The 21,966-nt window shown below is 43.5% G+C and overlaps 1 protein-coding gene across 1 annotated transcript in view; it reads left to right on the forward strand.

The window, feature by feature from the left end:
- The first annotated feature begins 25 nt into the window (after positions 1–25).
- The window catches only part of LOC127631797 (small G protein signaling modulator 2-like), a 99,657-nt gene continuing 77,716 nt past the window's right edge, over positions 26–21,966 (forward strand). The window contains exons 1-2 of the mRNA XM_052110143.1: positions 26–162; positions 12,242–12,317. Of these exons, the coding sequence (XP_051966103.1) occupies positions 103–162; positions 12,242–12,317 (136 nt within the window). The 5' untranslated portion in view covers positions 26–102. The remainder of the gene's footprint in view (positions 163–12,241; positions 12,318–21,966) is intronic.

The raw sequence follows: 21,966 nt of genomic DNA on the forward strand, positions 1-21,966 counted from the left end.
AGGAAGGATAAAAAGAATATTGGGAGGAAGGTAGGCGAGCCGTTCATATTTATGTCCCCAGCCAGTGTATGCTGCACGTTGGTTGTTTAACAATCAGGGACAATGGGTTCGACTACAGATGAAGAATTTAAAGAGAAATTACTATGGAACGTGAAAAGAGAGGTAAGTTCCATGCATTTCACCTGCTTTAAAAAAAATAAAATAATGTTTTATTCTTTTACAAAAATAGTGTGGTGAATGTATGCACATTTAGCTTAGATTCATTGTTTATTGATACAATGGCTGCAGATGTAAGACATGTTATTTTTTATTACATGCATATTATGGAAGTTTGTGATGCGTTAGCTATAGTGTATTAAGAGTTGCAGTGGTCAGACGTGAGTTTATAGTAATTATATTATAGTTTCCGTCTCGTATAGTAGCTTTACATCGAAGCATGCTCACCTGTGGAGCTGTTCGAACATTATCTTTTCTCATTTCCCCATGTGCAACTTGATATGGCCATGGTAGATCTGCAATCAGTGGGCTCAATTGTGATCAATAGATCCCCATTTCCACCATCTCATACAAATGTCTAAATAAAGCAATTATAGCCTTAGTCCTCTAGATAATTATTATAATTTTTTTTAGTGACGAATGTTTACTCGGCCTGTTGCAATGTAAACAAATCAACGAGTTGTCACCGAATTTGTTGTGCAACATCTGGCGCTGGATGATAAGCCATTGACAGATGCTGGAGGGGCTGAGCGCGCGGACCTTAGAGCACGCTAGGTTTATTTATAAAAACAGAGATGTGGCTGATTGGAAGGGATACGTTGTTATTGATGGCGATGCATCTTTCGTATGCCTCTGCTTGGCCACATTCACTTAAGTTATATTCTTATCTGGGGTCATGATGCATCCCACGAACAATATGGTCACAAACTTTCTCTTGTGAAAACACTGCAGAAGCCACATTTTCTAAGCTGTTACACACGAATGCGCAGGTAACGTTTTCCTGCTCAACTTCGCGCCTTTTTCTTCTGTGTGACGGGACTGTTCCCTAATCTCCATACTGCGTCCGATACAGTATGTGCGTGACGACCCCTCTGCAGGAGCGCACGACCTCTTCACATTCGGCGGGTCTGACGCTGGGGATGATGTTATGTCTCTCGCTGCATCTCTCGAGTGGTCAATGAAGGACGTTGCCGCCCCTTTCCCCTGTGAGTGCGAGGAGCGTGCACGCGCCACTGACAAGGAGATGCTCCGTGTCTTTTCAAGGGTGGTCGAAGAGCTCGGTTTCCAGTGGTCTCCTCCTGAGGAACCTGAACAATTTTGCCTTGATAAATGGTTCTTGCAGTCCGGACGACATCATATGAATGCGTTCCGCAAATCTGTCCCTTTCTTCATGGAAGTTCATAATGAACTGACAAAATTCTGCTGCATGCCCTATTTAGCTTGATCACACAGCGATTCCTCTCTCTTCTGAAGTGGACCACAGGGAAGACAAAGGTTATGCCCAACTACCCCCTGTGGAAGAGGCGGTAGTGGCACATCTCCGCCTGGCAAGTAGCAGGGAATGGAAATCATGTCCCGTTCATCCTTCCAAGCCATGTCAACTGACATCCGCATTGACTGGAAAAGCATACTCCAAGGCAGGCCAAGCTGGTTCAGCACTTCACATGATGGTAGTGCTCCAAATATTCCAAGCTAAGCTCCTCAAGCAAATGGACGAACAAGGCTACAATCTAGAGACGTTCAAAGAGCTCTGCACTGCTACAGACTTAGCGCTGCTAGCCACGAAAGTCACTGTACAGGCCATTGGCAAGTCAATGAGCAACCTGGTGGTTTTGGATCGTCACATCTGGCTGACCCTCATGGAAATGCATGACGTGGAAAAAGCCACTCTTTTGCAGTTTGCTCTGGTGTCTCCAGCCAGCCTTTTCGGCGACTCTGTGGATAGATTTGCTGAGTGCTACAACACGACACGACTCCGCAACACTCATTGTCTATGAGACATTTTAAGCAAAAATGGAAAAGTACTTCATCACAACCGGCTTGCTCCCGCTTTAAAAACCCAAACGAAGGCAGCCACCTCAGCTCAAACCACCACCCACCGCACTCCTGACACACAATGATGTTCCTCTCTTCCCCACTGCTGTTTGTTGGGAAAGGAATATTGTTGTTCAAAATGCTGTTCAATATGTTGTTTCTGTGTCTCACATTCCATCACATGCAATTAAGAATGCAAAAAATACTACAGCGCTCATTGCACATGCACGAGATGCTCACACTATTTCAATAAAGAGCTTTCCCACTTCAAAGCCCACACATTATGCACAACCGCTTCACAACGGTGAGCGGTGCATTATATCACATAATGAACAAACCAAATTTCCCCCTGTCCTGTTACGTGGTCATGTGGCGAGCCCTTACGGGGATTTACAACTGATGCTACAAACAATCGAACATGGTTTTACGATCCAATTTGCACATCGGTCTCCCCATTTTAACAGTGTTCTGTCTTCCACGGTTCTGTCCGAAGATGTGCCATTGTTACGAGCAGAAATACACAATCTTCTTACAAAGAAAGCGATGGAGGTTTTTCAGATGAATTAACAAGTCTGCTGTCCTGCTGCACAAATGCATTTCAAGCCCTCATGGGCATGTCAGACTGGGTGTTTAAAACGGTCGATCACAGGATGTGCTGGTGTTGCACGCATAGTCTCCTCACAAAAAACACAATAGAGTCTGACCCAGACTGCGACACACACAGCGGGACTTGTAGCCGTTAAAGGACAGCGGGCTTCAGCCCATTCTATTTCTAAGACGCTTGAATCGTGTGCTCGCAACATGCCCATTAAAAATGTTAACTCAGAAACAGATCTTATCGCACATCGTCCTCAGGACTGGTTTGCGTCAATAGATATGAAGGACGCATAATTCATATACAAATTGCACCGCATTACACTCGACTTTTTAGATTTGCGTTCAAGGGAACTGCACATCAATTTAAAGTTCTTCATAACAGTCTTTCTCTGGCTCCCCTTATGTTCACGAAATGTATCGATGTATTGCTCGCCCCACTGGAAATGAACTGTGTGCATGTTTTGAATGACGGCAGCATCCGCCGTCATACTGTTAGGTATGTTACAAATGAGACCTCTCCAGTACTGGCTCAAGCAATGTTCCACATTGCATGTGCATCGTGGTGACTTGCTGCTGTCTGGCTGCTCTAGTACCATGGACAGCGCTGGCCTTCTACCAACAGCGTGTTTTGGTGGGTCAAATTTTAAGAAGGAAAGTGCTGACCACAGATGCATTTCAACACCGGTTGGGTCGCAATGTTTGATGGATGCCCAACTTTTGACACCTGAACAGGTGCGAAACGAGCGTGGCATGTCAACCACCTAGAGCTACTGGCTGTCTTTCTAGCTTTGAGAGACATCTTGAATCACCACATCCTGATTCGTTCGGACAACACAACAGTAGTGGTGTAAATAAGTTGCCAGAAACGCAAGTTTGCAATTCCCCTGCTGTTTCTCCTTCATTCTGTCATCAGGAAAGTCCAAGTGGACATGGAAACAGTTCTGTCAATTGTGCTAAAATGGCTCAATCATTCCTGGTTTCTGGAGATGGTAGAAATACTGGACGGGCCTCCATGGGAAATACCACTGAGGAGAGACCTTCTCTCTCAAACACAAGGCACGATTTGGCATCTCCAGCCAGAGCTGTAAAGCCTACATGTGTGGCCTTTGATCGAAGCACTGCAGACGAGCCAGAATTGGCTCAGTCTGTAATGAACCCCATTTTACAGGGTAGAGCAAAGTCCACAAACGCCTTTACGCATTCAAATGGAATGTGTTCACTAATTGGTGCTTTTCACACGGCAAAGACCCAGTGAACTACCCCATACCTGAAATTCATACCTTTCTTTGGATGCAGGGCTCACTCCGTCAGTGCTTAAAGTTTATGTGGCGACTATATTTACGTATCACGCACCTGAAGCCGGCACCTCTATAGGTAAACATGATTTAATAATAAAATTACTTAAGGGGACGGGGTAGCTAAATCCCCCTCCCACGGCTACAGTCCCGACTTGGGACCTAACTTTGGTCCTAAAACCTCTCGTGGTGCCTCACTTCGAGCCTCAAACTATGTTGAATTGTATGTTCTTTCTTTTAAGATGGCATTACTGCTGGCTTTGGCCTCAGTAAAACAGCCGTTGATTTGCAGGCACTTTCAGTTGACAATTCATGTCTGGAGTCTGAACCAGGTCTTTCAAATTCCACTGTCAAACCCAGGAAAGGTTCTATCTACATCCTTCAGAGCGCAGGTGGTTCATCTTCAAGCCTTTTTCCTTCCTCCATTTAATTCTGATGAAGAACAGTCCTTGCATTTGTTATGCCCTTTGCGAGCACTACACACATACGTTGAGCACGCCCACCAATTCAGACTGACCAGCTCTTTGCGTGCTCTGGAGGACACACGAAAGGAATGTCCTTCTCTGAGCAAAGATTTTCTTACTAGATTGTTGATGCGATCACCCTGGAGTCGCAGGGTGCAAATATCTCAATTGGTGTTAAAGTACACTCAGTCTTTTTACACAACTGCCTGCATTCAGACCATTGTATTTCCCAAAAGTCACAGGCATTTTCATTACAAACAAGCTTCCTTCCCCCTACTGTGAAGGGGTTAATTAAATAAATTAATAAATTCATACAATATGACCATAGTTCATATATATATTCTGAGTGTTCCCCTCCTGTCTCACCATGAGGTAGAGGTCTTCACGGGTCCTCCCTGACCCAAGACCCGACCTGGGTTTGGATCCACGTTTTATATGGTCAGCGTCGGGTCCCATTCTATTGCTGCGGGTCCCGGGTCTGTTTAACTTTATGTGTAATACCCAATTCGATCAGAGAAGACCTGTCTGTGATCAGACAGCGCTGATTATGATGATGCTGTGTGTGTGAGTTGTAATTTACAACACTGTAAAATTAGGATGAGATAGTGCAGGCCAGGATATAAGGTGAAAAATGGAGTGGAGCCACAACAAGCTGAGTGATTTCAGAGGCAAGTTAAGGCACATGATTGCAAATTAGCAATGCTAACGTCGCATTTGTTATCCGTGTCAGCAAGTGGACTTTTGAAGCTATGCTGTTTCATTCAGCAAGAGAGGAATCACAGAAAACCTGGATGTATTTTACCAACTTTGGCAAGAAGGATGGATTATATGCATCACGGCCAGGCACAGGCTACTAACGTTACATTATGTAAGACACAAAGTTTTGCTTTCACAACTTGTAAATTAACTTGTTAATAGCAATCAGCTGTGAAATCGGTGTTGATTGGGTCTGTGTCTCCCGGCCGGGTCCGGGTCCCAGCTTTCAAATAATAGTCTGGTCCGTTTCAGGTCCGGGATTTCTCGGTTCTTGATGGTACGTGTCCAAGCTTTCAAATAATAGACGGGTCCGGTTCGGCACAAATTTTTGCACCTGTGAAGACTTCTAATGGGGGTCATTCACTTATGGCATACTCATGTCAGTTGCGGTGCCACAGGACCGCGGCATCATGTTTCCTCTCTGGGAAGGTTATGTCTTGTAGTGCGGCATGATGGGAATCTGTTCCCCATAGCGTCAGCTTAGTGACGCAATGTCAAGTGGACAGATTCGTAAGAGAACATCTCGGTTATGTATGTAACCTTGGTTCCCTGAGATGAAGGGAATGAGACATTGTGTAAGCTGGCTGCACTATGGACTCAGGGTTTTTTGAGGTGCGAGCAATGCGCTTTTTGTCCCTCAGATAGAAAATTCCGAGGAATGTTGTTTGCATGCCCACATTATACCAGTCAGCTTTGCACCTAAAAGGGCAGGCTTAAACACAATAGCCAATTCTGGCATTGTTGTAGAAAGGTTTCAACTAGGTTGTGTAACCAAAACGATTTACAGTGTACAATTACTTTTTGAGTTACTCAAAGTAATTCACAATTACAAATGACTTCTGAAATTGTAATCAGAAGAAAAAGCAACCACATTACTTATTAATTTACTTTTGTGTTTTCTTAAATGTAAAAAATCTAAAAACGCAAAATAGGTTTGCTTTCTAAAACACTTTCATAGAAAAGTTTTTTGATTACCCACTCAACGAATTCAAGATAATGCCTATATTTCCTATATTAAATCATATTTTAAATGTAATATTCATAAATAATATTATTTTAGAAATATTAGTAAATAATGTACTTAAAATAATTTATTTAATGGAGAGTCAGTGACCATAATCTGATTAGAAGAATTTAAAATGTTATGCATTACACTACTTTTTGACTTTAAGATTACAGTTATCAGATGACACAGATGACACCAACACTGCTGATTTCTGCAGTACCATTTAGAGTAAAATTAATTACTGCATAATAAAGGCCCTTTTAAGACCATGGTGGCTTCACAATACTGCAAAAGAGTTAAACTCACCAAGCCCAGAGACAGTTTAGCAGAGACAGAGTACTTGTATTAAAATAAATGAAAGAAATTGAAACACCCAATATGGTGGATGTAGAAAGGGAAGTCCTGCCTCACAGATAAAAGCCAATCACCTTTTAGATACAGACATGGCCTCAATTTAAAGCTCATTTTATGATAACATTGTTGTCAGATTTTACTGCTGCTTTTAAATATTTCCTTTGATTGTAATCTTGACCAACAGTTGTGGAGATTTCAGTCTTTCCCCATTCAAGTCGATCAGAGCTGTACTTTTATGCCACTTGTATCCATAGAAAATAGCTTTCAGGGAGTGATCCGAAGATTTTCACCGAGTGGACTGACTTGCCTTGAAAGGGACTTTGTCAAGGCCCACTGCCTTTACACACCACCATCAGTTTGGATGTAATTCATTATTAAAGCTTTAGCTTACCTTAATTTTAATGCATTTTAAATTTGATAATGGATAATTTCAAGGTGTGTTTTTATCTTTTTATACACTACATAATATGAATGAACATGTATTGAGAATCAATAAGTTTGCAAAATTTGTTCTTGATTAGTTTGATCATTTCTACTACATTTTTTCAAATTAGTCAAATTAATCAATTTATATCTTTCTCCTCAGTGTAGAGAGGGTCGGTTTTAAATGTGCCCCTCATTAATAATAGAAATCTTGAATGAAGTGCAGCAAATGTAGTCCCAAATTGGTACCAAAATGTCTCATCTGTCAGAGCAGACTGTCTACAAGGCTGGTTCAGCCTCTTGAACTTCCACATAGTCCTGGCAGATATCATTTCTCACAATGATCAAGGGCAGGTCTTGTAGGAGCCAAAAACCATTGATGTGAAAAACTAAAACAATTCCTAGCATGATAGATGTATCCTACATCATCTGGCCTCAGGCGGCTTGGGTTAATAAGGAAATTAATATTTAACATCATCTCGTTCATCAAGTTTTAAAGAACTTTTGTGCGTCATCTTAGTTCGAAGCTTGAACCTCCTCTTTTTTGGTCTCTGAAATGAGTCATTTCCTCTGCTTGTTCTTGTCTTTTACTTTTTTCACCAAATAAAAATGAGGTTACCATAGAGCATGAATTTTGTGCAATGATATTAATATTTCTTTTTTTGTGTGTCTGTTTATTTTGGGGTGGGGGGCATAGGAGTACCCGTTTTTGATCATGATGCCAAACCATTGTCTGTTTTATGTTTAACTACTAAAGTTTATGGTTAGGAAAGAAAATTATTAAAATAGGCATGAATAAGTGTTGGGATTTTGCTTATTTTTAATCTCTAATTGAAAATGACTGAATAGCAGCACTGCTGTGATGCACAGAATTAGATTTTTGTTCCTCCATTGACTTTCTTTGTTACATCCCAGGTCTCTGTCTCTTTAAGCGGCAGTCAGCCGCATTCTGGTTGCTTAGGAACTGAAAGCATCAGCAGCTCCCTAAGAAGTTAAATTGCATCAGTGGATGATTAATACAGCTGCATGAAGCAGGCATTGTCAGAAATGGCTCCCACAAGAGCAAAACAACTTAGTTTCATTTTCCCATCCTCTTTAGTTTTTGCTCATCAATATTTATTGCCGGCATAATGGTAATGAACAATGCAATACCATATTGAAATGGATTATTCATATTTACCTCACAAGGTAACTGGTGATGTGATATTATATCGATATTTAGGTCACGATACAATATTGCTATTCTTTATTTTTGGTGTATTGCATTTTAAAACTATGCTATTTTGCAATATTTCACTCAATGTTTCTTGTTCGTCTTCATTGGACTTCAGAGAACTGTTGCCAAATCACCAAAGGCATTGTTAAATTAGTATAAATGTGCCAGTTTACAAAACAAGGCCTGTTTATTTCCTAATATCCATGTACAATGCAAAGCCATAAGCATATAAGACCATAATGGGTCCTTATTTCTGTGTTTAGGTCAATGTAGCTTGTCTTTCTTAAAAAATAAATTAGAGCATTTATGAATACAATAGTAGCTTTAAAATCATTTTTTAATTACAACTCAGTTTTAATACACAAAGTATATTACATTTCACCTAAAAGGATAGCAATATGATACTAACATTTTTGTCAAAATACTTCTGTTAATATTAACTAACTGTAATACATTTCAGTAATTGTGGGTGATTATGTGTAAAGCATGATAACGGCACCTTCTAACGGACTGTTGTTGATTTCCTAGATCAGATGGGCAAAGAGAAAAATAATTCCCATCACCATAATGTGAAAAAATGTAAATAATAATATATTGCAATAATATGCCTGCAAATATTGATATCTGATATTTATCACAAGGAACAATATCCTGATATATCAATTTTTCGATATTTTGCCTCACCTCTACACTTGAATATGACTGATTCTTGAGAGAAGGGACAAAACATGTTTTTCTTTTTTAATACTAAATTCATTTGATTTGGATATACAGAATTTGTAGACAAAGGTCTGAGCTAACAAACCATGTAAGGTTTTTTTTTCTTCAGAAAATGTACATATATTCACATCATAACTTACATCTTATTGTCATTTGTGTCAGCTCCGTCACACACAATAAAAACATGCTATTTTGATTATATCATCCAACAAGAGTGCAAAGTCTCTAATGATTTAATAATGGTGTTCAGTAATGAAGTTAAGTTACAAAATACATTGTTTTTTTTGTCACAAATGTTATTTTAACCATGTGTTGTACACTCAGTTAAAGTGGCCTCTATAACCTAAACTAAAATTATTCCATAATTCTTAACAGAAATTATCACAATGGGATGACGGTGTTGACTTAAACGTTGTATGTTTAAAATATAAAAAAATATCAAACTTACCAGAACACATGTGCTACTGTTGCATCCACCATGAGCAGGAAGTGGGAAAGTGGTCCTCAGAGTTACTGTAGCTGACCATGACATTGTCTGATTTATTCAGCATTATAAAACAATCTGACAGAGTTGAAAGGCAGTTCTTACAGATCCCTTTCTTATGAATTTGTTGGATTTTGAAACACTTTGTTTATCAGTTTAACATTGTGACGTTTTGCTGAGGACAGGTTAAGTTACGTACATGTGCTTCCAAGTGTAGAGCATTTTAAAAACATCTAATGAAATTATTTTAAAACATAATTTATAAATGCCCTGAGCATACATATTTGCTGGATTTAACTTTTTTCAGTTCTTTTATTATTATGAATTTGTTATATTATTATAATGATTTTTAACATAAACAACTTTTGTACTGTATGTATATGGCATGTTTTATCTCTTAGTCTCTCATCGTAAGAATCAGTGTTCTGTGTTGATGTAGTTTGTGTGATCTTGTTTTGGGTTGATGAAAGTTGTTCTCTCTAGCAAACTGATTCAGAAAGTGCTTTAGATAGATTTAGGACCACATGCTGCTTCATAGACTGTCTTTTTATAACTGTACTGTATATGTGAGTGACTGCTACAATATGTAGGTGTTCACTATATCCTCTTAAATTTGGTAGCGATCTTTGTATTGACTAATGTTAGAGAGTGGATTAACTCCGCAAATGGGTTGCTGCGATACTTGCTATCTAATGGCCTTAAATTGTGTGTGTGTGTGTGTGTGTGTGTGTGGTCTGACAAGCTTCGGATTTCCCCTTATTTCAGCTGAAAAATGCTTGAGTGATGATTTTAATGCCATTGTTATTGCTATTAGCTCAGCTGGAAAATTGAGCATAATGCCACTGTGTTCATATAAATCTAGTAAAAGACACTGCAGAGAATTGACAGTTTGACACGGGGTTACATTAAACATGTACAATTTTGTGTTCTATTCCAGAATCCAACTGTTTTGGACTTTCAAGACTCATTATGTAATGTGGCAGATGTAGGCTACTGTGGTGGACTAGCTCTAGAACAAGTCAACTTTTCCCTTTCTTTTCATCTAAAGCTGGGGTGTCCACACGTTTAGTGCCTAGGACCCCCAAATATGATCAGCCCCTAGTAAGGAACCGCCTTCCATAAATATAAAGGCAGCTATATATTTTCCAGACTGATCGCACTGATCGAAGCTCGAACGTTCTGCTGCTGAATTCGTTTTGTGCTTACTGAAATTAAAATCATTGCCCCCAGTGGCCGAAGCTGGAAATATTTTTAAATACTGGCACGTGCGAGTTCCAGTTTCTGAGTGAAATGCCCACAGAGTGGCACTAAAAGTTAGTTTCTTTAGTTGTAAATGATGTAATATATTTAAAAGGTAAGCATATTTTATTTACCCTACTCCCTAACCCAAACCCCAACCCTCCAAGTCGGAGATTTATTTTGTTTTCGTTTTTTATTTATTGGCATTAAATTTAATTACATTTTTGAATTTTAGAGGGAAAATGCAACCGATTACTTAGAATTACTAACTGGTTTCCATAGGACCAAAACCCATGTCTTTGAGGTTACTTGCACAACGCGCTAATATCAACAGTGCCACACTGATCTCGCAGTGAAATCAGAAACAGAAGGTTAACTTTTCTTTTGATAAAATCGGTCTGTGCTTACCGAATGTGTTGGGCACATGTGAGCTCCATTTTCCAGGTGTAATGTCCATGGAGGGGCACCGAAAGCGAGTTGTTTTCGGCTGTACAGGCTGTAACACCGTGAAGAGGAATGCATATTTAATAAACTATACCCCCCCAACCCAAACCCCAAACCTAGCCATCAGTAGAGTAAATATTTAATGTTAGAGGGAAAAATTGCAACCTCAGATTCGTGTTTCTCACTGATTATGTGAACGCTATTACTTCCTTGTCTCAACACGGGATCGAACCTGGGTTTCCTACTACGCTGCTGACGCAATGCACTTCCAGTTGCACCATTCCAAAAATGTTTAATAGGAGGTGCCGCTTGTCGGTGAATCGGCATAATGTGGCCGATCCTAGGATACTGGATCTCTATGAAACAGCCTGCAGACTTCCGTGTGATCATGTTGGGAGAAAGGTGATTACATTTGAATTGATGCAAAAAACTTCCTGATGAGGGATGGAGCTTGTTAATATAATTGGGCAGAATAGGGTTGATTTCATGATACATGAATATTTGGAAGCAACACGTTGATTTCCCATGTAAACATGGTGATATTTTCATAAATAAAACCAATTTATACTGTGTGAGAAAAACAGTAATAGTGTTATTTTAACGACAATAAGATTTATCTCATGATTTTCAGTCATTTGCGTGGACGACACTCGCACACAAGGTGTTGGAACAAAACGTGTTAAACAAAAATAAGTTATCTCAAGTTAACAATTACTTTGATTGCCCTAAAACTTCTTCTGCTGACTCCAGTTTAAAAACCACTGATCTTAGGACAACAGCCTTGACCAAACACTTGACCTCAGCCTCTAAATAGTCCTTCTTTCACTGTCTACAGTACACAAGTCATGCCCATAATCAACAAATGCCCATAATTTGCTGCTTCTCAATACTACAATTACACTTCTGCTTTTCTTCATATTACACAAACAGCATAAAAGCGCCTGCAAGGATTGTGATTAATTAGTCTGTGATTCGGTCTACTACTGAAAGTAAGAGGAGACAAAGATGATGAAGGCTCATTCTGCACAGTTCTTTGCACTCCCAGGGAAACTTATCAATTGAATGATGCCTAATGAAAGCATTTGTGGTTACACTGTCATGATTAATTAGCTGCTTTTGCATGCCAGATTCGAGTGTGCAAAAATATATCTGACTTCCCATTATTTCTTGCCTGTCTGTGCTGCTCCTAATTATGTGTCTTTCCATGTCTAGGTGAAGCAGATTATGGAGGAAGCTGTGACCAAGAAGTTTGTACATGAAGACAGCAGCCATGTTATTGCACTTTGCAGTGAGTACAAACCAAGAACTTTTTTCTGAATCACATATATTAAAAATATTAGAGATAAAAGGAAGAGATGATCCATATTTGGCCATCTAGAAATAACTCTACAAATCAGTGGCTGAAATCAACTTTGTTTTTTTTTTGTTTTTGTTTTTTAAAGGGATGTGAAATTGATTTTCAGGGCCATCTTACATTTATGAGGGCATATTTGCTTCTAACATATAGCTCATAATGTCTCCATTTATGTCAAAGACCTATAATAGAATATTATGAAATCAATAATGTGTTAGATAACAGATACATGAGCAGGGGACATTGTTCTCATTTTCATGGATATTTTTACCCCAAGCACTAAGATATTTCTGATTCTGCCACAAATGAATCTCATGACATCATCTTCTATGTGCTAGCACACATCTCAGTTGGAGATGATTTGAGAGCCCTTTTCATTAAGGGTTTTAAGGGGAGATGGCTGAGGCTTGGTGGCATGACAGTTCCAGAGCTTTGGATTGCAGCCAACCATAAGGTTGATTTGTTCTGTGCAGATTACTGGCAGTGGGTGTGTCTGTGTGTGACTCACACTCTTTACTCCAGTGATACATTGACAGGCAGGGACATTAGCCCAGGCAAGACCTTATTACGTCAGTGATTTTGGGGCACTGCGTGGCATCACAACACACTCAACACACTTAGTCAAAATGTATCTATGCAGAGGTGTGAATGCTGTTACAGCACTAATTCAGATTTGTTTTTTGTTTTTCAGAATTTCAGAATTTTCAGTATATCATAAATACATATATAGCAATGTATTTTTCTATATGCCAGGAAAAATATTAATATTTTCCTTAAATGTAATTTTCATTACAAAAAAATATTACTTTCAGGAATTTTTTTTAATTATTACTGGAAATTATACTATATTCATAAACACCTTTACTAGAAAACCATGACAAACGATGCAAAACATTACTTATTTGTACTCTAAATATGTTAACTGAAACAGCCAGAATTCGTTCATTTAACAAAACATTAGAGTGAGATCAGGTAGAAATAGCAAATTTACAATTTCAGTTTTTAGTCACATTCTTGCAATTTACACAACCTTATTCATTTTATCCAGCTAGATGACGATACCTTAATGAAAAGTTTAAATAAGCAGAACAAAAATGTCCAATACATTAGCGAAAACCAGCTACATTTAAGATTGCATGGCATAAAAACACATGTTTAAGATCAGCACATGTAAGATATAGTGACAACACAGCACTGGCCTGATGTGACCTTTCTGCCAACTGACACAAACTCCCTCACTCTGGGCCCGTGACGGTCATCAGTCCGTTCTAATTGTTGATCACTGATTATGCAAATAGAAATAGGAATAAGGGTAGGGAATGGAACAGTATCATAACTGCAATAATAAAAATGTGATAGTACAGTAATATAGCTACATCAGTAGTACAGTAATATGCTTATATAAACCCATATTTTGTAACTGTTTTAAGATGCAGTATGTAAGATTCAGAAACCCTTGTTATTAATGACACCTGTGGCCGTTAAATGAACTGCAGCCAGATACCTATTGCTTGTGCACACACTACATAGGGCAAAACAATGACATAACGTACAAAGAGACCACCGGCATCATGCTGACAGATGAGGTAGCATAATTAAAATGACACAGTTATGATTGTTTTACTACAAACTTTGAGACTAAACTAAAACTACTATCAGCTAACATAGCATACTATACACACATACAGCTACATACTACCGTACTATACCAGACTGTTCACTGTTGCACTGTTATGTTGCACTATTTTACATGTCATATTTTGTACTATGATCAAGAAACCAGCATATTTGCTTACATTTATCCTAATATACCTGACTTTTAGTATAAAGTGAAGATTGTTGAAATTATTTGAAAGTTACGATGCAAGGTAGCATGCAATTCATCAGATTTAACAGGCAAGATCAAGTTAGCTAAACTTACACAGATCAATGCTGATGGCACTATATTTCACATGCTTTGCAGTTATGTAAGCTTACCTGTCCAATAAGAAGAACGCCAATTCAGGGTCTGTTTTGATCCCCAAAACCAAACAAAGGTCCCTCCAGGAATCAAATGCCCTGCCGATGTGCACTCTAGTTTTCGCTCGACCGCGATCATGTTCCCGCTTAGCCAGACAGTATTCAGTAGATAAATGTTTTTGTTTTATTTCTTTTTTTGGCTTGCTCAGAGTGAAAAATCTGAAAATTGCATGAAAATCACCTAGGAAGTCCGGGAAGGGCTCATTTCTTAAGTTGCGTTACAAGTCATTCACACATTGGTCAAAAAAAGGCAAATATTACATGAAAATTGTTACATATTGCACCTTTAAATGCTTTTACAGTTCTTAATACAGATCAGTGATTTGTATATAGCAAGTATGTGATCTATGTGTGTATGTAAATATGGATTGCATTTGACTTTTTGTTTTTCACACATAGCAGATATTCTTGCACTGTTGCTGCTTGAGCTTGTTGGTATTTACAGTGCATGTGTGTCTCATCATATAATATGGCATGCCAGCTTTTGCTTTGAGGCACAGTTGTTGTGTTGTGAATTCAAACCCACCGGAGCGCTGAAGATCCAAACGGCGCAGTACAAGGCATCAGGGCCTGTCACAACAAATAAAAAATCACAGCAACCACGTATGCCTATGTGGCCTACACACTTTTATAACTATGTCATGTTGTCATGTTTATGCAAAGACGCTCAGATTTATACAAATGCACGTTATCTTACGTGACTGCTCTTGGTTAAAAGGACTAAAATGGGATGACTGCTGTATGTTGAGGTTAAAGGTCACATGATAACAAGCAGTGATGTCAGCCCTGGGCTACTCTGTGACTCACCTCTCTCTCTTCCTCTCTATTCTGTCCTGTTTTTTTTTTTTGTTTTTTTTTATGTATAGCTGTTAGTGCTTTTTAATTGTGGAGCGTCTGATAATACATTTGAATTAATACATTTGTTGCTTCAGACTGAGAATGTTTTTTTCAGAGTGTTGGACAGCATAATGAGTATGTATTCATTCAGCCTCCCTCTTCATTAGCTCTGAATTGCAAGGAGTTTGAATCTGATATTTGTTGTGTAAATGCAACAGAAACACTGTTTAACTTCACAACTGCACCAGATCTAATCCCCTCAGTGCTTAATGTTCTTCTCCATGCTTTTCATGTTATTACACTAGAAGCTCAGCTGTGAAAAAAGTGTCCTTTGAGGTGATGTGTTCATCTATTAAAGAGTTTTGCTTAGATTTAGTTAGTAGTGGTATATATTCACTGAGACATTTGTTCGGGAACTGGACCACACTGGCCGCGCTGTATCACATGTAAGATTTAAAAAAAAAAAAACAGCTCAGAACACTTTGTTTTGCGCTGCTCATTCCATAGGAATGTTGCACTGTCTCTTCGTGGTTGCAGGAAAAATCGGCAGAGTATTTAAGCACGGTGTCCCAACATAAGACGTACGTTCAAGAACCGTTAACTGAACTGAAAGTCATGAAAATCATTCAGTTCTGGTAGTTTTTTCAAATGGACAAAAAAAAAGAATAATACTGAATCCCAATGGTTATAATCTTAGAATGGCAAATATCAGCAGATTAATCGGCATGGCTGATATATCAGTCTGTTAACAATTTGTTTGGTTCCATTCCAATGTTAAAGTGCATTATTGTATGACTTTTATCTTCCTTAGTGTAGCAATACCTATATCTGAGAGAAATATCATGTTAAATATTTATGAATTGCATCTTCTGTTGTTTCATCACATTTCATTAGTGCTATTTAGTAAGCCTTTTCTGTCTCTGATGTGTGTTTAAGGTATGGAATGAGTATATAGATCTGTATTTAAGTTATCTGAAAACAAGTTTAGGATTGACACACCATTAAATCCTATTGTGTATTTTATATTCACATATCTGTCTTTTAGTTTGCCTTGTTTTAGTTGGAGAGGCCAAGGAAGAGAAAATGTACCAAGTAAAAAGAAATGCTTTATTTTTATTTTTTTGTCCATTCCAGTCTTCACCTTTAGATGATAATTTGGAGTGTTTTGGGTGTCTATGAGTGTCGCGAGTCGTGACCATAAGGGGGATGATGTTTCAGTATAAATGCTGTGCTGTTCTTTAGAGTGTGTGGGTGGTTTGGGTGGGGTGGTCAGGGAACATTGCCAATCTGTCATCATTGCCAAAAAACAGTGCATATTCTCTTGATTACAGACAAGAGTCGCTGGGTATGGATTCCCCACGCATCCCTCCACTCTCTCTTTTTCATACAGGAACTCGCTCTCACCCACGTCAGCACAATGTACGACAATACAGTTCCAGCTAAATTTTGTTTCAGGGGAATATCTGAACACAAGGATTGTGCCAAAATGTAATGTAGGATGTTAACGTGGAGTGTGAAGGGGTGGGATTATAGAAGCGGTAAAGTAGAAACGTGGAGTTTCTGAATAATAGGCAGAAGTAGTTTTGTTATAAAATGGAAATAAAATGTTATACTTAGAGTATATACAAAAACATTTTATTCTGTTATCATTTCCTCACCCTCATATTGTTTCAAAAGACTGTCTTACTTCCGTAAAACACAAATGGAGATGTTAGGTAGAATGTTCAACCCTCTACGGACACGTTGGAAAAAGAATGTCCATTGACCAGTACATTTGCAACACATTTACCTTCTAGCAGACGTCAAACAAGCACATTACTGGTCATGTTTTAAAAAGGAGAATGTTGTGAAAGCAGTCCAGGGAAAAGTTTAACTAAAGTCAGAGTTGACGTCATTAAATGCAATGTCAATGCCATTTCACGGCTGAACTAAAGCGATTGTGACAGAGCGATCATGACAGATCTGAGAGCCCTGGGAGGCTCGAGATGCTTGAGAGGCGGAGCCCTGGAAGGCTCGAGATGCTTGAGAGGCGGAGCCCTGGAAGGCTCAAGAGGCTTGAGAGGCGGAGCCCTGGGAGGCTCGAGAGACTTGAGAGGTGGAGCCGAGGGCGGTGGCGCCGTAGGCAGCTCTAGAGGCGGAGGCCTGGAAGGCTCTGGAGGCAGAGCCGAGGAAGTCCTAGGAGGCAGAGCCGAGGATGGCTCAGGAGATGGAGCCGAGGGCGGTGGCGCCGTAGGCAGCTCTAGAGGCAGAGGCCTGGAAGGCTCTGGAGGTGGAGCCGAGGGAGGCTCAGGAGACGGAGCTGAGGAAGGCTCAGGAGGGGGAGCCGAGGAAGGGGGCACCGTAGGAGGCTTTAGGGGTGGAGACCTGGAAGGCTCTGGAGGCGGAGCCGAGGGAGGTGGTGCCGTAGGAGGCTTTAGGGGCGGAGACCTGGAAGGCTCTGGATGCAGAGCCGAGGGAGGTGGCGCCGTAGGAGGCTTTAGGGGCGGAGACCTGGAAGGCTCTGGAGGCGGAGGCTCGAGAGGAGCCCTGGGAGGCTTTAGAGACTTGAGAGGCGGAGTCCTGGGAGGCTCGAGAGGCTTGAGGGGCGGAGCCCTGGGAGGCTCGAGAGACTCGAGAGGCGGAGCCCTGGAAGACTCGAGTGACTTGAGGGGCGGAGCCCTGGGAGGCTCGAGATGCTTGAGAGGTGGAGCCCTGGAAGGATCGGGAGGAGGAGCCCTGGAAGACTCGAGAGGCTTGAGAGGCGGAGACCTGGGAGGCTTGGGAGGAGGAGCCCTGGAAGACTCGAGAGACTTGAGGGGCGGAGCCCTGGGAGGCTCGGGAGAATCTTTTCTTCTCCTCCTCCTCCGGGCGGATGAAGTTGGAAGCGCTGGCTCATCGATCAGGGTAGGCATGGGCTCAGGTTCGAAAGAGCCCTGGGAGGCTCGAGATGCTTGAGAGGCGAAGCCCTGGAAGGCTCGAGATGCTTGAGAGGCGGAGCCCTGGAAGGCTCAAGAGGCTTGAGAGGCGGAGCCCTGGGAGGCTCGAGAGACTTGAGAGGCAGAGCCCTGGAAGGCTCAGGAGGAGGAGCCCTGGAAGACTCGAGGCTTGAGAGACGGAGCCCTGGGAGGCTTGGGAGGAGGAGCCCTGGAAGACTCGAGAGATTTGGGAGGCGGAGCCCTGGGAGGCTCGGGAGGAGGATCCCTGGAAGACTCGAGAGACTTGAGGGGTGGAGCCCTGGGAGGCTTGAGAGACTTGAGGGGCGGAGCCCTGGGAGGCTCAAGAGACTTGAGGGGCGGAACCCTGGGAGGCTCGGGAGGAGGAGCCCTGGAAGACTCGAGAGACTTGAGGGGTGGAGCCCTGCGAGGCTCGAGAGACTTGAGGGGCGGAGCCCTGGAAGGCTCAGGAGGAGGAGCCCTGGAAGACTCGAGAGACTGGAGAGGCGGAGGCTTTAGCAGGCTTTAGGGGTAGCAGGCTTTAGGGGTGGAGACCTGGAAGGCTCTGGAGGCGGAGCCGAGGGTGGTGGCACCGTAGGAGGCTTTAGGGGCGGAGACCTGGAAGGCTCTGGAGGCAGAGCCGAGGGAGGTGGCGCCGTAGGAGGGTTTAGGGGCGGAGACCTGGAAGGCTCTGGAGGTGGAGCCGAGGGAGGCTCGGGAGGCTCTGGAGGCGGAGGTTCGAGAGGAGCCCTGGGAGGCTTGAGAGACTTGAGAAGAGGAGTCCTGGGAGGCTCGAGAGGCTTGAGGGGCGGAGCCCTGGGAGGCTCGAGAGACTCGAGAGGCGGAGCCCTGGAAGACTCGAGTGACTTGAGGGGCGGAGCCCTGGGAGGCTCGAGATGCTTGAGAGGCGGAGCCCTGGAAGGCTCGAGAGGCTTGAGAGGCGGAGCCCTGGGAGGCTCGAGAGACTTGAGAGGCAGAGCCCTGGAAGGCTCGGGAGGAGGAGCCCTGGAAGACTCGAGAGGCTTGAGAGGCGGAGACCTGGGAGGCTTGGGAGGAGGAGCCCTGGAAGACTCGAGAGACTTGGGAGGCGGAGCCCTGGGAGGCTCGGGAGGAGGAGCCATGGAAGACTCGAGAGACATGAGGGGTGGAGCCCTGGGAGGCTCGAGAGACTTGAGGGCCGGAGCCCTGGGAGTCTCGAGAGGAGCCCTGGGAGGCTTGAGAGACTTGAGGGGCGGAGCCCTGGGAGGCTCGGGAGAATCTTTTCTTCTCCTCCTCCTCCGGGCGGACGAAGTTGGCAGCGCTGGCTCATCGATCAGGGTAGGCATGGGCTCAGGCTCGAAAGAGCCCTGGGAGGCGGAGCCCTGGAAAGCTTGAGATGCTTGAGCGGCGGAGCCCTGGAAGGCTCGAGAGGCTTGAGAGGCGGAGCCCTGGGAGGCTCAAGAGACTTGAGAGGCAGAGCCCTGGAAGGCTCGGGAGGAGGAGCCCTGGAAGACTCGAGAGGCTTGAGAGGCGGAGCCCTGGGAGGCTTGGGAGGAGGAGCCCTGGAAGACTCGAGAGACTTGGGAGGCGGAGCCCTGGGAGGCTCGGGAGGAGGAGCCCTGGAAGACTCGAGAGACTTGAGGGGTGGAGCCCTGGGAGGCTCGAGAGACTTGAGGGGTGGAGCCCTGGGAGGCTTGAGAGGAGCCCTGGGAGGCTCAAGAGACTTGAGGGGCGGAGCCCTGGGAGGCTCGGGAGAATCATTTCTTCTCCTCCTCCGGGCGGACGAAGTTGGCAGCGCTGGCTCATCGATCAGGGTAGGCATGGGCTCAGGCTCGAAAGAGCCCTGGGAGGCGTGAGATGCTTGAGAGGCTGAGCCCTGGAAGGCTTGAGAGGCTTGAGGGGCGGAGCCCTGGGAGGCTCGAGAGACTTGAGAGGCGGAGCCCTGGAAGGCTCGGGAGGAGGAGCCCTGGAAGACTCGAGAGACTTGAGAGGTGGAGCCCTGGGAGGCTCGGGAGGAGGAGCCCTGGAAGACTCGAGAGACTTGGGAGGCGGAGCCCTGGGAGGCTCGGGAGGAGGAGCCCTGGAAGACTCGAGAGACTTGAGGGGAGGAGCCCTGGGAGGCTCGAGAGGAGCCCTGCGAGGCTCGAGAGACTTGAGGGGCGGAGCCCTGGAAGGCTCGGGAGGAGGAGCCCTGGAAGACTCGAGAGACTGGAGAGGCAGAGCCCTGGGAGGCTCGGGAGGAGGAGCCCTGGAAGACTCGAGGGACTTGAGAGGCGAGGCCCTGGGAGGCTCGGGAGGCAGAGCCCTAGAAGGCTCGAGGGGCGCTGGCTCTGGGACGTCATGGCTACTGGCGCTGGCTCTTGGACGGTCATGGCTACTGGCACTGGCTCAGGGACGGTCGAGGCTACTGGCGCTGGCTCAGGGACGGTCGAGGCTACAGGTGCTGGCTCAGGGACGGTCGAGGCTACAGGCGCTGGCTCAGGGACGGTCGAGGCTACAGGCACTGGCTCAGGGACGGTCGAGGCTACAGGCGCTGGCTCAGGGACGGTCGAGGCTACGGGCGCTGGCTCACTGACCGTGGCAGGTGTGGGTGCTGGCTCGCTGATCGTGGCCGGCGTGAGCTGGAGGGCAGAAGCTTTTCTTCTCCTCCTCCTCCGGGCGGACGAAGTTGGCAGTGCTGGCTCATCGATCAGGGTAGGCATGGGCTCAGGCTCGAAAGCCGGAATCAAGAGGGGTGGTTCCTCGGGCGTGAATTTCCTCAGAAGGAGACACACGTACTCCCTCCATGTGTGCTCTCCAGGTTCTGGCGCCTCCATCCACTGGGATGATGGTAACCCGACCCGGTAGATGGTCTTCAGGGTGGCGTCGTCGAAACCGGTGTGGATGGCGACAGTGGAGAAGAGTCGTGAGTACTCGCGGATGGGAAAATTTGCCTGGGCCAGTTCGGTGAAAACCACTGCTAGATCCATTATTGGGTCGGTCTTTCTGTCATGAATGTAGGTGAAGGCAGACGAGGAGCGAGGATCTAGATGCAGCGGTTTTTATTTAAACAAAACAAATGGTAACAGACACTACAGGAACAAAGGAAATACCCGCGATGGGGAAAAATAAAGCAAAACAACAAAACAACACGAAAGACATTAGATGGGTATAACGGGTAGGAGAAACAATGACGGAGAGCATGGACACAAGCATCCACAAACATTAAAGACCGACAGGGGAATGGAGAAACAAACGGGGTTAAATACAGCGACACAGGAAGATAACAAACGATATTCAGGTGCAGACAATAACGCTGTGGCAGTGGTGTTGAGGGCCGGGGGCCATGGGAAATGTAGTTTTATACACAGACAGTGAAACACGGGGCGGACAACAAGGAAAACGTGACATGGAACGTGATGAGTGACAAGTGAAACAGAAAACACGGGGCAGACAACACAGGAACATGACACTAATAGAGTGCAACAGCCCATCCATTTTTTCCCAAAGGGATTTCATAAAATCTTCCAAAAATAAGTTCTAAGCCATGAACCAAACCTGCCAGCACCAAGGTGAATCACATGATTACAAACTTGAATTTGAAACAAAAAAAAAAAAGTATTTGAAAATCAGACTGTGTACATTTTTCTATAGGGCATGAACTTTAATCCCATGACGTAAATGGCAATTAATGTAAGTAATGACTTAATTGCATCATTCAGACTGTATCTTGGATGTGGGCAGTCGTTGCTGAGCTCATTTGGCATGCTTTGTTTTTCGTGAATCTCTTATTGGTGGATCATTTTCTTCAGGATCATGAGTAGTGTTCTTCATCAGGAATTCTGCGATTAAACACA

Source organism: Xyrauchen texanus, chromosome 38 (assembly GCF_025860055.1).
Source record: "Xyrauchen texanus isolate HMW12.3.18 chromosome 38, RBS_HiC_50CHRs, whole genome shotgun sequence".
NCBI classification, from domain to species: Eukaryota; Metazoa; Chordata; class Actinopteri; order Cypriniformes; family Catostomidae; genus Xyrauchen; species Xyrauchen texanus.